General features: G+C 45.0%; 2 protein-coding genes across 2 annotated transcripts; both read right to left on the reverse strand.

Moving 5' to 3' along the window:
- Positions 1 to 740: 740 nt before the first annotated feature.
- On the reverse strand, positions 741 to 9,850 carry LOC147213912 (stromal membrane-associated protein 1-like). The gene is made up of 10 exons (XM_086142765.1): positions 9,572 to 9,850; positions 9,090 to 9,223; positions 7,227 to 7,312; positions 6,942 to 7,017; positions 6,767 to 6,829; positions 6,566 to 6,641; positions 4,609 to 4,736; positions 3,783 to 4,002; positions 2,881 to 3,218; positions 741 to 1,477 (listed from the first exon to the last, which is right to left on the reverse strand). Exons 1-10 carry the CDS (start codon positions 9,687 to 9,689, stop codon positions 1,346 to 1,348), a joined length of 1,371 nt encoding a protein of 456 aa, XP_085998891.1. The 5' UTR covers positions 9,690 to 9,850; the 3' UTR covers positions 741 to 1,345.
- A 533-nt stretch (positions 9,851 to 10,383) lies between these two features.
- Positions 10,384 to 15,578, reverse strand: cenpk (centromere protein K). Its single transcript, XM_086142466.1, has 10 exons — positions 15,493 to 15,578; positions 15,174 to 15,269; positions 15,043 to 15,093; positions 13,661 to 13,721; positions 13,231 to 13,277; positions 13,049 to 13,131; positions 12,682 to 12,780; positions 12,377 to 12,509; positions 12,221 to 12,274; positions 10,384 to 11,181 (listed from the first exon to the last, which is right to left on the reverse strand). The coding sequence occupies exons 1-10, from the start codon at positions 15,493 to 15,495 to the stop codon at positions 11,026 to 11,028; spliced, it is 783 nt and encodes a 260-aa protein (XP_085998592.1). The 5' UTR covers positions 15,496 to 15,578; the 3' UTR covers positions 10,384 to 11,025.

The raw sequence follows: 15,578 nt of genomic DNA on the forward strand, positions 1-15,578 counted from the left end.
AATTTAAGGTGAACCTATAAAATTCCCACCACCACCCTGCACATACACAAAATCACAAATTGGATATTACCCCCCCCCCCCAAGGATTTTTGTTGCATTTTCACTTTTTTTTCCCCCACATACAGGTTTTCAAATGTGATTCTTTTTGATGGATCGTGAATCACGTGACCCCATTCACAAGGATCTGGCACTGAGTTGATTTGATTTTCCCAAGCTGTGCAGATAACCCGCACCCTTTTTCTATCTAGGCAAGTGATCCGTTGGAAAAAAAAAAAAAAATTGTGACAATGCAAAGCGACTCATATCTTTTCATGGAAATATTCTGCTACTGAAACCCACCTCTGGGTTTACTCCTGACCAGAAGTGGAGGGAACGTGGCAGTCCTGCCCCCTTGCAGCTTCCCCCGGGAAGGAAGGGGCGGGGGTGAAGATGGAAGCACCGACGTGTCCAAAGCTGCGCTTCGAGAGCCCCTAAATCAGAAATCACATCTGGACCTCTTTGGATTGCTCTCTTTCGGTCGTTGGACGGGGAACGACCTGGATTCGTTGATCTGCTGCCAAAAAGTTGTCAGAGAAACAAATCCACACAGAGTCATGAGGGGAAAACAAACTCATCGTTGGCTGAGGATCAATGTCCGGAGCGGTCCCGGGAGGATGGCCCCGCAGTCCTCTGCATACCTGAGGGCCCGTCAGGAAAACCTTAAATGTTAGTGGACACAGATGACACCTCGAGGTGAATTATTTATTATCACTTTTTTTTATTTTATCGGGGAATCCACAAGTACTTTAAAAGAAGGTTATACAGCGCTGTACATGTGGGAGGCCGGGCAGACTCGGCCGGTCGTGTCGCCTCCCTTTAAATACTATTCATATTTAAATGTTCTACAATCTTATCATGATACAGTGATACAATAAAAGCTTGTGTAACTGGTCCTGCAGCTTCTCTGATATGTCGGTAATATTTCTGTCGGGACTGTTGTTTCCATGTGATGTTTTCTTTTTCTCCCCCCCCCCCCCGAAAAAAGAGGAATGTAAAAAAAAGAAGAAAAAAATAGAAAAAAAAAAAAGACCAATCAGGAGGCAGAAACTGCCCGGCTGTGTGGCTCCTGCTTCGCTCGCACGTTAGAGAGAAAGAGACCAGAGAGGAAGAGGAGTGGGGGGGTTCGGGTGTCATGTTCTGGAGGCTGGTCCGCCGTGGAAACGGACACCAGTTCATTAGTGGTTTCTTTTTTTCTTTGCAGAGGAGCGCGAGTTCTGCTTTGTGCGTTCCGCTACTTTTGACTCTTCCTGTGTCCGAGCCTTCGTCGCCTTCCCTCCCTCCCTCCCTCCCTCCCCCCACGACCGGCTCACTTCCATAGCTGCGTGCTCAGAGTCTGGCCGGATCCGGAGGCGGCCCAACCGCCCATGGCCGACGGCTGCCCGAAGGCCATCTGACCGCCGGCGCTGTTGAGAGCCAAGCCCGACATCTGCTGGTTCACCTGTGGAGGGGAGAGGACGAAGAGTAGCACTGAAAAAGACGTACAAATCCGACCCCTGCTGGCAATTATTCATATAAAAAATAAAAAAAAGGAAAAAAACAAATGTATCACATGACCTCAAATTGCAGAGTTTGTAGAGTGACGTTTCTTGAGACCCTCAACTGTCAGAGGATATATTACACAATACTTTCATATTCATACTCATAGAGTCAAAGGGTTCTCTCTATTTTTTTTTAAATTGAGTTATTTTTGTGGACAAATGTGTTGCCCTAAATTAGGTCCGCGTGGCTCTTTGGAGAGCTGCTCTTTCAAGGTCAACGCGCCCACAGAGAGAGGGTGGTAAAATTATCTGCACCAACGACGTTAATTCAAGGCCTGTGAGAACGGTTGAAGGGCTAACTTAGACCAACATGCCAACCTCTGGTCAACCGACGGTAATCCAAACCCGTGCCTGGACAGGTGTAATCCTCAGCATCCTCACAGCTAGTGGAAATTATCATTCGGTCTCTGGGTTTCGCCCACAACGCTTAGTAGAGCTTTATAAGTGTACCGTTCTGCATTCTGCTGCCACCCAACGGCGGCAGGGAAATTGCAGCAAAGTGCTTGAGATATCAGTTGCTGGACGCACTGGGTGCGGCCCTGATGTGTGACAAGAGAGAGCACACACCTCCCAGCGACAAACCAACAATGGTTCCTGGGCGGCTGTTATGCAACGCGGTTCCTTGTAATCATGTTACAGTAAGAATTCTCTCCCCCCCCTGTGTTTCTGCAATGATGAGCTGATTTACGCTGCTTGAAAGTGTGATCAGCGTTCCTTTATTTTGCAATAAGTTGTGTGGCAGCTATTGTGAAACCCCAGGGCACAAGCTCTTTTATTGATTATAATATAATGATTGAAGGAGTTGCTTCAGAACTGCAAACGTGACACGGTAACAGGTTGGCAATGGGTTTTACAGAAACAAACGACAAAGTGATTGAGCTTCACAGAGAGCTGTGCCCCTTTTCTGTTGAAAATGTTTTATTTAATGTGATCGGTGGGTAAAAAAGGACATCCTGGGTGATGCATTTTTAAGAACTGATCGCTTGTGAACTTCCAAACATCAAACAGAGATGGCATATGGCTGACTTTGCTCAGAAAAAGCACTAATTGTCTTTGCTGAAAGAGGAAGAAAATACTATACTCTTTTCTTGTGACTGGTTATTTATACAGGCTGCTTCTAATATCATATATAAAACCCAGTCTTCCCTGTTCTCACGTAAACCAAACCACAACTTCTCAGCCGTGAGTAAACTGTTCATTTAAACCTGTAATTAGCATTGACAGCGTAATGGTGTGCGCACAGCTAAGCTAGTATCGCTAAGCCCGTGATTGACAGCTCGATATGGCGAGGGGAGGTTCGTACCTGAGCCATGTTCCACTGAGCCTGCTGCCCGGGCTGGATGGCGTACATGCCCTGGGCGGGCACCATGCCCGCGGCCATGGGGCCGGCCTGCGGGGCCATCATCCTGGGGGCCATGCCCATCACGCCGCTCGCGGGAGCGTTTCCCATGAAGCCGTTGGGCACCGTCATTCCGACCATCATGCCCGGACTGGGACCCATCATGGCGGCTCCGCTCTGCGCCATCATAGCCCCCATGACCGTCGTAGGCGGCATGGCCGTGCCCATGCCGGGGAAGGCCTGGTAACCGGCGGCGGCCTGGACGGGAAACTGCATCTGAGAGGCTCCCATGAACATGCCAGCTGAGGAGAGAGGGACATGAAGGACAGATGGATGAGCACATACGTGCTTGGATGGACACTTAAAGGGTTCAAAGTTCTCACTTCCATGTGTGGTACCTTCTAATGCTAATGCTAAGTCTCCAGTAGCACTGAAATGACACATGGCGTTGTGCAAAAATAGACAGACCTACGGAGTTCGGAGTATTTAACACGCTGAAATACGTTTCAATCGACACAAAAATATGGCAGACTTTACCCCGTTTTTACAGCTCTCGTGCCATCCCAACTTCCCGCTGCACATCAGTTTGCCACTTTTCTCGCCATTTTACGGCGGCGACGTCACGTACCATCAGGTTCTGGTGGGAATAATCTACCGAGGTCTTCCTTGTGAAAGGGGTTCTGTTTCCACAGAGTATCTCAGCAATGAAAAGACGATTGTGTTCTGGCGACACGTTCCCACAACCACAGAATCCGTTCTGTCTTTCGACAGATTTTTGGTCCGACACCACTCTCACAACGTCAACAAATGAAACACACGTCAACTAGGAAGTCTCCATGTTGAGACCCGGTGGAGAAGCTCCTTACCAGCGGGGGCCTGCTGTGACATGCTATTGGTCCCGTACAGGGACAGGATGGAGTCCTTAGACAGCGGTTTCTTCGCACCGTCCTCCGTCTTGGCGCCACTGCTGCTGTCGCTGAACAGATCCAGGTCTCCCTGCCCGGACCCCGAGCCGGCGCCGCCTCCACCCCCGCCCCCTGTCGCCGGGGCTTGTGTTGGAGTGCTGGCCGCGTTACTGGAGCTCACCTGAAGGACATTGTATGTGTAAAGTCAGTTTGACACCCGGTGCCTTAGACCGACCACGGGGCAAAAAATAAAACGTAACGACGAGGAAGAATTACGAAACGCAAGTTTCACACACGGGCGTGCAGAAGTTATTTGTTCCATCAACACGGCGGAGAACAAAAAGTGATGTGAAATACCACTGGAGAAGGCGGCGGGACAAATACTAAACATGCGTGGAAATGTATGGACATTTGTTTGTTCAGGCAAACAAAACACTCCCAACGCTGAACGCCTGACATTTGATCTATTTTTACGCTGAGCAATAAGATGGGTTGGGGGGGAGAAAAGAAGCCCATAACTGATGAATAACAAGACTATTTCTTTCAGCTGCTGTGTTTGGCTGGGTGTGTGTGTGTGTCCACTGCACGTCATGTGCTGCTCTCTGCCTCAGGGCTTTTAACTGCTTCTCCCTTGTGACTTTCTCATCCTCTCTCTTTGATTTTGTTTCAGAGTTCCTCAGAACAGCCCTCACAGCCTCGTTCCCCTTGTGAGGCCCAACCCGTTGCCGCCCGTCTCTTTCATTTTTTGCCGTGTGTTTTCTCTTTCCTCGGTGGGACGGGGGCTTACCTGAGGGAACTGAGCTGCCGGCGTGGATACGGGTAGGGGGTTGGACACCATGGGGCCAAATATATCCAGGTCGTTGTTCTGGCTCGTGCTCGTGCTCCCATTGTTTGTCGATGCGGCTGCCGGTGCGTCTGAGGCAGAAAGTGAAAAAACTGGTTTGGGGAAGGGAAAATTACACTCGGTGAAGCACAGATGTCGACACAGGAGTGGTTAGCCGGCTTCCTTCGCGGAGAGAAAGATGTGAGTACGAACCCACTGGCTCGTGGAGGCCTTTAGAAATGAGGTTGGATCCCCCCCCCTCTTCCCTGAGGTGGTTTCTCTACCTTCTTCCCACAGCCCAAAAAAACCCGAAGACTAAATTGTCCGTAGGTATGAGAGGCTGAATGGTTGGTTGCCTCATTGGTAGCTCTGTGACTGACAGGTGATGGGTCCAGGTTAAATGCTGCCCCCCCGTGACCCTATTAGCAGGATAAGCTGCGTAGAAAACCTATGGATTGGACTACAACAGATTTAGGTCTTCTGATGCGACTTCCACTTCACCAACACGCTGCGTGAAATAGACGACGGATTACTGTCGAGAAGTGAGACAAGCGGAGACATTCGTCCAGAGCTGTGCAGGCAGACGGCGGCACAGTTAAAAAATTTATCAGCTCGCCTTTGCGGCCTAATCTACAATGGGGCGACAATAACTGCAAACAAGCTGTCTCCATAAATAATTCAAACTCCCCCCTGGCCCAATGTTCAACATGGTAATAAGTCGTATTAAAAAAGTGAACGTCAACACAATGAGAGTGCGGTGAAGAGGTGCCGTCCACACGCCAGGCCTTGTTTGAGAAAAAAATGGAGTTTGCTTTGGACAGAAGGTGCTACACGCTTCAGTCATGTGGTGATGGGTTTTCAAGGAATCGACCGGGGCGTGGCTTGAGGTTAAACCCCCTCAACGGCAAATACCGAAAACAATCAACCGCCATCGAACTGGCGGGCTGTGGCTTGCATTAACGCTGACGGACTTCGAGAAAAAAAGAAAAAGAAAGTGCTGATTTAGGGGTCGGAGTGGGGGAACAAGAAGTTCCAAGTCGGCTTGTGAACCTCCGCAGCTGAGTCAGCAGTTAGGACTTCCTCAAAGGCCCGTGCAGCGGTGTAGGTTCTTGGACGTGAAGCAGTCTTTGAATTTGTAGCAACGTAAAGAAGAAAACCATGGTGCCGGACAACGCGGACATGTTTGCTGCCCGACAGCAGAACAGAATGGTGGGTTCTCTCGTCGGAGATTCCAGTCACGGTTCCATGCCAACTCTAAAACAGCCTGCGACCCGTCACATAAACAACAAATTACTCAGGATGCTGTTTGTTTACAACATTCAGGCTGTTCTATAAACACAGGCCTTATCTTCCCACCATTTTCATTCAAAAACTTTCAGCTCATTCACAGAAAAATAGCGAGGGAGAATCCTAAACGCTGCAGGCAAGACACCCACAAAGGCAATTATTTGCACTTGCTGGAGCCGCAGGCCGGTCTGGTCAAAGTGTCCAGCTTGCAGATCAACAGTCAACATTCATCTGAGGGGTGACGTGTCTCTACCAACTAAAAGGCTTGCAGTTTCGCCCCGCTACCTTTTTTTTGGTATTTGGGGGTAAGAAACATCAACAAGCAGTCAGAAAACCACTATTCAAAAGGTCTTTTCTGAAAGAAAAAGTTCTTTTTCAACAGCTTTCGATCAAATTTAGGCCCTCCTCATCTCCTGCAACACAATAATGCTGATCATCCTTCCTTAAAAAAAGCAGAAAACACAAATACTCAAATCAAACACAAGCATGCTTTTCCCCCATTGGGTGAGATCAAAAACAGGATATATCATATACCGCCAAGACTGGATAGGAATAAGGACGATTTTACTGCATGTTAAATAATGTTTTTTTTTTCTCCATAATTCACATCAGCGTTGCGACCAGAGACACTCACCGAGGCCTAGAAGGTTGACAGAGGGTTCTGAGGTCTTAGCCGGGCTGATTTTGGGTACGGGCCTGGACTCTTCTGTCTTTAAGACAAAATCATTCACACCGTTTGGTTTAAAAACTAAAAGGAACTTAATTTCATAAACCAACACAGAGAAGCTGGCTCTGCGAGGCTCTCCTCCTCAGAGGCTGCCAACATGATACTTACCTTGTTGTAAGAGGACACCTTGCTCCCCCTGTCTTTCTCCTTCTCTTTCTTGCTATCTTTTGGCTAAAACAAAACAATAAGAGAAGAGAAAGCTAAGCCACTGCACACACAGAAACGCGCGGTGCAACGTGCACACTTGACGTGAGCGGTGAGAAAAGTGAAACGTGAAACCTACGCTGCCTCCGTTGGTCACATTCTTGCTGTAGTACTTCTTCTTCTCGTATTTATCCCTGATGAAGAATTCAACAGCTCTGGGGCCGAAGTTAAGGGGGACGGAAACAACAGGAAATAAAACAAAACATACAATTTTGAGAGGGAGGGAGATGCATTAGGGCTACAGTCACAATCATAAGGTTGATTTTTCCAAACTCTCAATCTCGAAAACTCCCAGTGGCGGATGCAACTACACAAATATAACTTGGAAACAATTGAGTCCTATTTGTGTGACGGTGAAGGATACTGGTCTGTTTGAGGTCTTCTGAAGTTTTCTGGAAGGTTGGCCTCGTAAAGCAGCCGGGCCTTGGTGTTCCCCATGTCTTGTATACTCTGGGGGAGAGGAAACGCAGAAGGCGTCAATAGGGCCGCGTCAATAGGGCCGCGTGAAAGCGCCGCTCATCCTGTCATGGTGCGAGGCTCATCCAGGTTCTCGTCACTAGCGTAGAAGCAGCGGTTTTCATTTTCGTTATAACGGACTGCCAGGAACACTCTTCTGCAAATATTGTGAGGCAACATGTATGAGCATATCTAGACAAATTGAACAATTAAAAAAAAAAAAGAAGGAAATATGAAAGGAAAACAACTTTGTTAATTTTTTTTTAATCTAACCAAAACACTCTTTTTGGGGAACAATGATAATGCCTATGCGGGTGATTCTACGCTGAATTATCTTAAAGAGAATCCACTCTGCTGCGGATAGATAGTTTATCAACGACTTCCAGGTGTAACATTTGCATTCGACTTTGGAGCCACGAGCCTGGAAACATACACCACCAGCGAGAAGAGTGTCCGATTCTGAGCAGGAACAAGCATGAAGTCCAAGAAGGTTGCTTTTCAGCTTACCAATGAAACCGAGAAAGAACTTTGATCCAATAAAGCGGATGAGATCCACAAAAATCAATCCCAGGATCCATGTTGAGACACTTCCTCCTTCATCCCTCACACAATCTCGGAATCCCAGAGCGAGGGAAAGCCTCTCTGGTCTGACACAACCCACTTCTGACGTTATTTTATCTTTATGATTAGATGGTAACTGTAGTAAATACATACAATCTTCTCTCGGTCTGTCAGTTTGTTGAAAGTCTGTCTTTACGGGTTACGTATTGACAGCGCATCATGAAAAGAGCAACGCAGATTCAGCTTTGATAACAGAGGGCTGTTTTCACATTGATTCGACCTCAAAGTGAGGTTGACACAAATGACGTATGACCTCACAGCCGGGGAAAATCTTAGTCAAACAAGAACAGTATTTGCAGTCGTTGCATAGCTGATGGATGACTACATGATCAAATCGTGGGAGGAATAAGAGCCACTTTTTGTGGGGGAAAAAAAGTCGAGCGAAAATGATCATTACAGAGCATCGAAGACAGTCTGAATCTTTAACAACACCACCACAGTCACCAGAATTGGGTCAAAGACATCTGCTAGTCTGATACCCAACACCAACAGATGGGTAGTTTTTATTTCACAGTCTTGTCAGATACATGAGGATATTCGAGAGAGGAAAAAAAGATGTTTCCCATGTGAAATCATGCCTTGGGTATTTACACGAACACCAATGCACATGTTGGAAACCTGCAATTATGGTTACCTCAGTACAAATATACAATGATACAACAGCATGCAGACAGCCTCTGTCAAATCTCATTACGGGGTGACTTGTTATGACGGAGCCAAACTAGCTATTAGACAGAGGAATCTTGGCCACCGCAGTGCAGATTTCAACCAATCTCTGGTTAAAACTGCAGCCCACAACTCCATTGACTTGCCTCAAGTCTAGCGACACTTTTTCTTTTTTGCAAATCCCCCTTTAAAGCAGCGGGGGTGTTGAAAATTCAGTACTGTCACATGTCACAGTTTTTACCTCCAAAGACCTGCGCCCACATGCTTGACCATCACATTTTGGGATCAACTTAAAGATACCGTACTTTGGACTTTCTCAAAAAGCAGATCATGTTAAGATAAGCCAAGATAGCAACAAGAAATTAAACATGGGTGCCAAGCAAGAGCTCGGGTCTTGGGGGGGTCAATATACCAAGTATCACCAAGGACTCTGGATGAAAACAAATGACAATTCCAGCGGATTCCCATGACAACGAGCTAGCACCTGGATCTGATCTGAGGTCCACTGGTCCAGGTTGACGGACTTCACTCTGGATATGTGAACGCCCAGGTTCCTGTGGATGCCGGCGCACCGGATGCAGATAAACACCCCTAGATTCCACGATGCCCATCTGGGACCTGAAGTAGGGAGGCATAAAGAGAAGAGGGAGGGAAAATAATCGATCGGGTTTTGAATGGATGACTAACGACTACTTTGAAGGACGTGAAACACGGCGTGGCTTGAGGTCTTCTTCTGAGAGAGAAGAAGAAGTCTGATGGCTGCTGACAGCCGAACGGAAGAGAAGTTAGCTTGCGAGTTAGCCACTTAGTTTAGCTGTAGGGGCTCGGTGTCAGCTGACTAGCCTGAGCCTGTTACACACCTGGCGGTTAGCTTTAGTACAGCTAACCGACGCGGATGCTACACCGAAGCTAGTTACCGGTAACCCCACCCCCCTACCCCCACCGTCGACGGCGTAAAGGTCGCACCTTTCGCCTCGCAGTCGGCGCAGTACTTGTTGTCGTCCTCCCTCAACATTTTGGAGAGAATGGCCTGGTGCTGCTCGTTGAGTTTCTGGGCCTTCTCTCTCTCCGAGCGGGTCGCCATGTTCGCGGCTTCGGCGGTACCTGTTAACCTTCACCGTTCGTTTCTTTTAAAAAGAGCTCAACCGTTCGCCGGTCACCAGTCGAAAGCAGGCTCGGATAAAAAAGACCATAATCAGAGGAGCGGACGCCTCTGGCTGGTATGAGAACACCCGGAACCGGAATCCTTTCTCCGCCCACAGGAATTCTGGAGCTGACGCAGCGCCCGCGTCTGATTGGACGAAGGCTCTGACGTCAGCTGACGCAGAGATTTCTCGTCACGTAACCAGAGTAACGCCAAGAGTTTCACAGGAAATGAAGTGTCGCTATACTTATTTCAAAATCAGTATTGATGACGAAAACCCAAATGTGTGAAATGTAAAAAATATATAATACCTAGTAAAAACCTAATAATAAATACTACAAATAAATCGTTTTTATGGTCTAGTTCAGAAGCGCAGTAAAGGTTGATCATGTGTCAACTGTCAGTTAATCTCAATTTTGTCTTTCATTTAACCACTTTTTATCATCACAAAAAATATGAATCATGAAGATGAACTACCTGAAAAAAATCAATGCCCCAAATACTGCGGGGGGGCTATGAAGCTTGTTGGCTAAAAGATGAGGTGCAATCACGATGAACTTATCACTGTGAAGGTGGCAGGAAACTACATTTGAATCAGTGAGGGTCAGGACATGATGGGTTAAAGTCAGGAGAGTAAACTTTTATTTTGTTTGAAGTAACTTGGAATTATTATGGCTAAAGATATTCAAATAACTCTTCTGGGGAGCTACATTAACTATTCAATAAGAAGAAGTCAAAGCCACATTATGACTATCACTATTCTATCTAAACAATTCCAAAAAAAGTTGAATTAATCAAGCCAAAAAAAAAAGGAAATTTTTAAGAGTATTTGTCATAAAATTGTACAGAGTTCGATGACCAGAATCGCTTCTGCCATAGTTTTTTCAAAATGATTAAAATGTTTATTGAACTTAAGCATGGTTGTACACTTTTAAAGTCTACTTCTTCATCAAACAAGTTTTTTTAAAGTACAAATAAATGCTCTGAAAGATCATGATCTAGTATGTCACAGCTAAAATATCCCTACTAAAATGTAGAGTTTCTCAAAAAGAGAATCATGTTTTAAATGTACTAAGCTAAAAAATAACATGTATATACATATACATATACATATATATATATTTACAACATGCAGTAAAACACAAGCCTCTGTGCTTTCCAGGCACAGTATCTTCCCATCAGCTCACACAGATAATGACAGTGCAGCACAGGCAGCCTCCGGATTAGAATTACAGGCGGATAAGTGAGCACTTGAGATGCCTAATGCACCGCTGCCTCAGAGAAAGGTTTCCAGGCGGATCTTGAAGTGATTCTCCTGGTGCCTGACGGCGATCGAATGGCGGAGGAGCAACTCGACGTACGGCGGCCAGAAGGTGGAGTCTAGGGTCACGTAAGGGTCGTGTGCGGTAGTCAAGGACTTGTTCATGAGCAGCTGCAGGGCAGAGAGGAAAGCGAGTATGTGTATATGTTTATATTTATGTATAAAGCATGTAAAGGATGTAAGACAGAAGTCAATAGAATTCCAAAATCCTATAAGAGACCATTAACTGCATTTGGATTTGTAATATTTGACTTCTTTGACAAGACAAGGGACAGCGATCAAATGTGACAAAAGCTGTAAAAAGGGATGGAAAAAGAAAAAAAATAATCAGAGCTATGAATATGCTGGTATTTTTCACACTTTAAGTTTATAATAAAGTTGGCAGAATTCACCACAGGTTTGCAGAGCATAAGAAGTCAGCAAATGCCCCAGCTGTTGATTTCTTGTGGGCATGACCTTAATCTTTTTAGCTATTTCAAAATGTCGTCACCCGTGAGCTACGACGACAAACAATATGGTTAATTAGCCTGTAACAAGCAGCACCACTTGACATCCATTTAACCTCACTTCAACAATGTCGGCATCTGACCGAGTTCCTGCTGGGAACGAAAAAATAAGAAAATGATAGGGTATTTTACAGTGAAATTATTGATCTGCGTAGTTTTCTTGTAGGTCTGTCATGCCGTGAGCTTAAGGGTCAGTGCCAACCCCTGCAGAGGTGAGAGACAGGGTTCAATGTGGTTGGGTCACCTGTCACTCACACCGTTCACGCCCGCGTTCAAAGCTATGGACAATTCAGAGTCTTCAATGAACCTACTGACTATTTTTTTGGTCTGCAGGGGGGAAGACGGAGAACCTGGAAAATCCAGGTGGGAGGACATGGAGAGAACACAAAGAGAGAACCTGGTCGGCCAACAGAGATCAGGATAAGGATTTTTCCCGCCGGGAGAATTAGTGCTTGCCGCTGTACCGACCCATTTAAGGATTTTTCAACATTCTTTTGTAGTTATATTAAACAATGAGTGCATCAGTAGCAGGAGAAATTATTAAATGTCTTACTGGTTCATTATCACCAGCCACGATAACAAATAAAAAATAAAAAATTAATGACCATCATCCAACAGTCCCTTTATGATTGATCAAAACCCACCTCGAGAATTTCGTTAAGTGACTTTAAATCTTCATGAACACCCTCTGGAACATTCTGTGAATAAAGAGAAGCACGAGAGGCTGCGTTAACATGCTGTGTGTATTCATTAGCAAAAGAGTATGGTACCGTCCCCATGGAGATAATAAGCCACCATACCTTCTTCTTTTTTGCAGCAAAATCCACCTGAGGAGGAGGAACATGCTTCTCCAGGATATTCCCCAGAGCCTCAGTCAGCCTCTCCTGGTAGGACTTCATTTTCTGGATCCTCTCCTTCACGTCCTGCAGCTCGCTGTGCGGAGGTGCGCCCACATTAAAACAAAAGTTAAACACTTCATTAAACAATAGGCCCATTCACAGAAAATTCAAACAAACACACCCGTGGCTTTTGTGATCTTTTTTTTCCCCCGTACATCAGTGGCTTTTGGTTCTTCGGTTCAGCAGAACTGAGCGGTCTAACTCACCTGTGCCCCGATGAATCCTCCTTTTCCCTCTGAAAGGATTTGACTTTGTCACTGACAGCGGCAAGGACCTGTTTTTGCTCCTCGAACCACTCTTGCTCACTGAAAAACAAGAGGGGACACTCAGATCGACCTGGGCGTACACTTCCACGAGAACAATGTGAATTCGCACACTGTGTGCTCTGGAAAACAGATTGAGTTTTGCTTGAATATTCTTTTTTTTAATTTGTAAAAATCTCATATTCATTCTTGGATATTACTCTGACAGGAAACATGAATTCCACAGTCTCATGACAGTCATCTAGTCATCTTGAATTAACAGATGTCAAAGTCATAAGGCACGCACAGTGATTAAAAAAAGGTTACGTACAGCCTTTTAGTTTGCATCACTTTCTCCTTCTTGGCTCGATAGCAAGACACAATCATCTCCAGCTCGGAGCACACCTTGAGCATCTGCAGAAGGCAAAGCGGAGAGAGGAAAAAAGAAGTATGTTGTGCAGCCAGAGCAGTTGACCTTCTGACAGATAAACGCACTAACACACACAAACATACCTCCTCTTTTCCAGCTTTAAGCAAAACTTCCTGATTTGATGGCAGCACTGCATGGAAGAACACACACAACACACAGGATGTAAAAAATATGCAGATAGATAAAACAAATAATGACATAAAACTACCGATGCAGAAAATCGTCTCTGGAACTGGTTGTCACACTGTTCTTTTTACAAGTTAAATAGGGCTGAGTAAGGCACAGGCGGTCGTGTAAAATTCTTTCATTCATTATCTGCATCCCTTGTTCTTCACATGAGCATGGTCAGCTTTTCACTGGACATGTATCCTGTCAATAACAGGACCAGTGACTTCCATCCAACCATTCACTCTCTCATTCACACCTGAATTAAAAAAGCAGTGGACAGACTTCGGATGAAGATTTGCAGATGTCACAATCAACAATAAATCACGGCTGTAATTTTGAACTTACTTTGAGGTTTCGCTGTCTGCCACTGCTTCATTTCAGCTTCTGTTGCAGTTAGCCTGGTGACCTGATAGAGAGAGAGAGACATTCACACATGACATCAAATTATCCAGTTACTGAATAAAACCATTTAAACCTTGTGTTACCGCCCCGATATCACATATAGTTTAAGAAAAGTAGCAGGAGATTTAATGGAAAAATTCACCTGTCCACCTGAACTCCTGACTATCGTGTCACCAAAGATTTCTTTACACACATAGTGGTGTGACAAATAGTAGTCTGGCTTCAGATGTATAATATTATTTTTTACAGGTATCCGATACAGCAGTTTTGCAACGCACTGGCTGATAAATGAGTAACTGTGATAGTGAATATAAGTCTTTTCTATGTTATTACATAGTATATCACATCATGTCCCCTGCAGTGGAAAGATGATAAGTTACTAATATAGTCCTCCATTTTTCTGTGGACAAGTTATACCAGCATCAGGTTTTTAAGTCGATGCTGAAATGGCACATTATAGTGAACATATCTTAGATATATCTGACATAACCATATTATTGTACCCCTAGTGAGAATTAATATTCAAATGTCTGAATGTGCAGGCTAAGTAAGCCAGTTAGTTTAGCATAACCCTTAACAGGAACACACAAACAAGAGCGTTCATTATCTAGAGCCCTTTCACCCAAACATTCAAGCATAACCCTAGATTAAACCCACTCCCCTTAACTCCTGACTCAGATGTTTACAGGTATGTTCATAACTGTGCAATATTTCATTTCACAACGCTACACATACAATATTTTTTCATACGCTTGTGCACTCCTTATCTTTCACTTGTTACTTAAGACACTTTATAGTTTTCACTTGTTACTTAAGACACTAAGTAAAATGGAAGACACTCTGCCTTTTCTCTTATTTTTTACTGTTTATACAATTTTCTACTATTATTTATTTTCTTGTAACTCTGGCACAACAATTTCCTTCAGGATAAATAAAGTTGTTCTTATTCTTATTCTAATATTCACTGGGACACAACCCCAAACTCACAACAAAACCCCCTTCATATTAGACAACAGCACTAAAGCTGCAAAAGTATCACATGCAAATCGGACTATTTCTATTTGTGTTTAAGTGTTGTTTTTGATCCATCTGTAGCAAAGGGGGTTGGAGCCCTAGTTTTGACAGTAGAATAGTAGTAAACACAGGAATCCATACATTATATTTTATATTATTTTTTATCAGTATATCCAAAAGATGTATTGGCAGGTTTCATTTAGTGAAAGGTAAAATGGGCAAGTTGTAAATCTCTCTTGACCATAAAGATGAACCACAGGCCCCTGCAACTGGGGGAGGGAACAGCTGACGGAGACTCCTCGGTGTCCCACCTGCGAGTCGTCAGAAAAGTCCGGTTCGTTCAGCAGAATTTCATTCTGGAGCTGCGAAAACAAAGAAGCTCCTGGTCAGCGCACCTGGCCGGCGGAGAGACGGTGGTGGGGGACCGAAAGTGATGCGTTACCATCTGCAGCCGGGCGAACTGCTGCTCGCACAGCTCGAGTAACTCTGTCTGAGCAGCTTCGGAGAGTCCCGCCTGCGAGTACGGAGGCGTCTTGGCCTACAACACATAAATATATTTCTTTATTATGGTAGTTACTAATGAAATGGATATAAGATCTCCGCGGTTTGGGGCTAGCAATAGCAATAGCTATTAGCATCACATGTGACACAGCGAGGAAAGTATAGTCAAAGACATTACGCGGAACTATTTGTTTGAAAACATAACACAATAGGTTCTTACTCTACTGTGGAAATTAAAAGCAAGCGCTCTTGGCTCTTACCATTGTAGGTGGGCGTTTTGTTTTTCCTCACCGAGCGAACAGCGAACTCCCTCTTTTTTTTCGAACTCCGTCTTTTCAAAATACCG

Source organism: Fistularia commersonii, chromosome 35, assembly GCF_037954325.1.
Source record: "Fistularia commersonii isolate RoL2024-O1a breed Wild chromosome 35, RoL_Fcom_v1.0, whole genome shotgun sequence".
Classification (NCBI taxonomy): domain Eukaryota; kingdom Metazoa; phylum Chordata; class Actinopteri; order Syngnathiformes; family Fistulariidae; genus Fistularia; species Fistularia commersonii.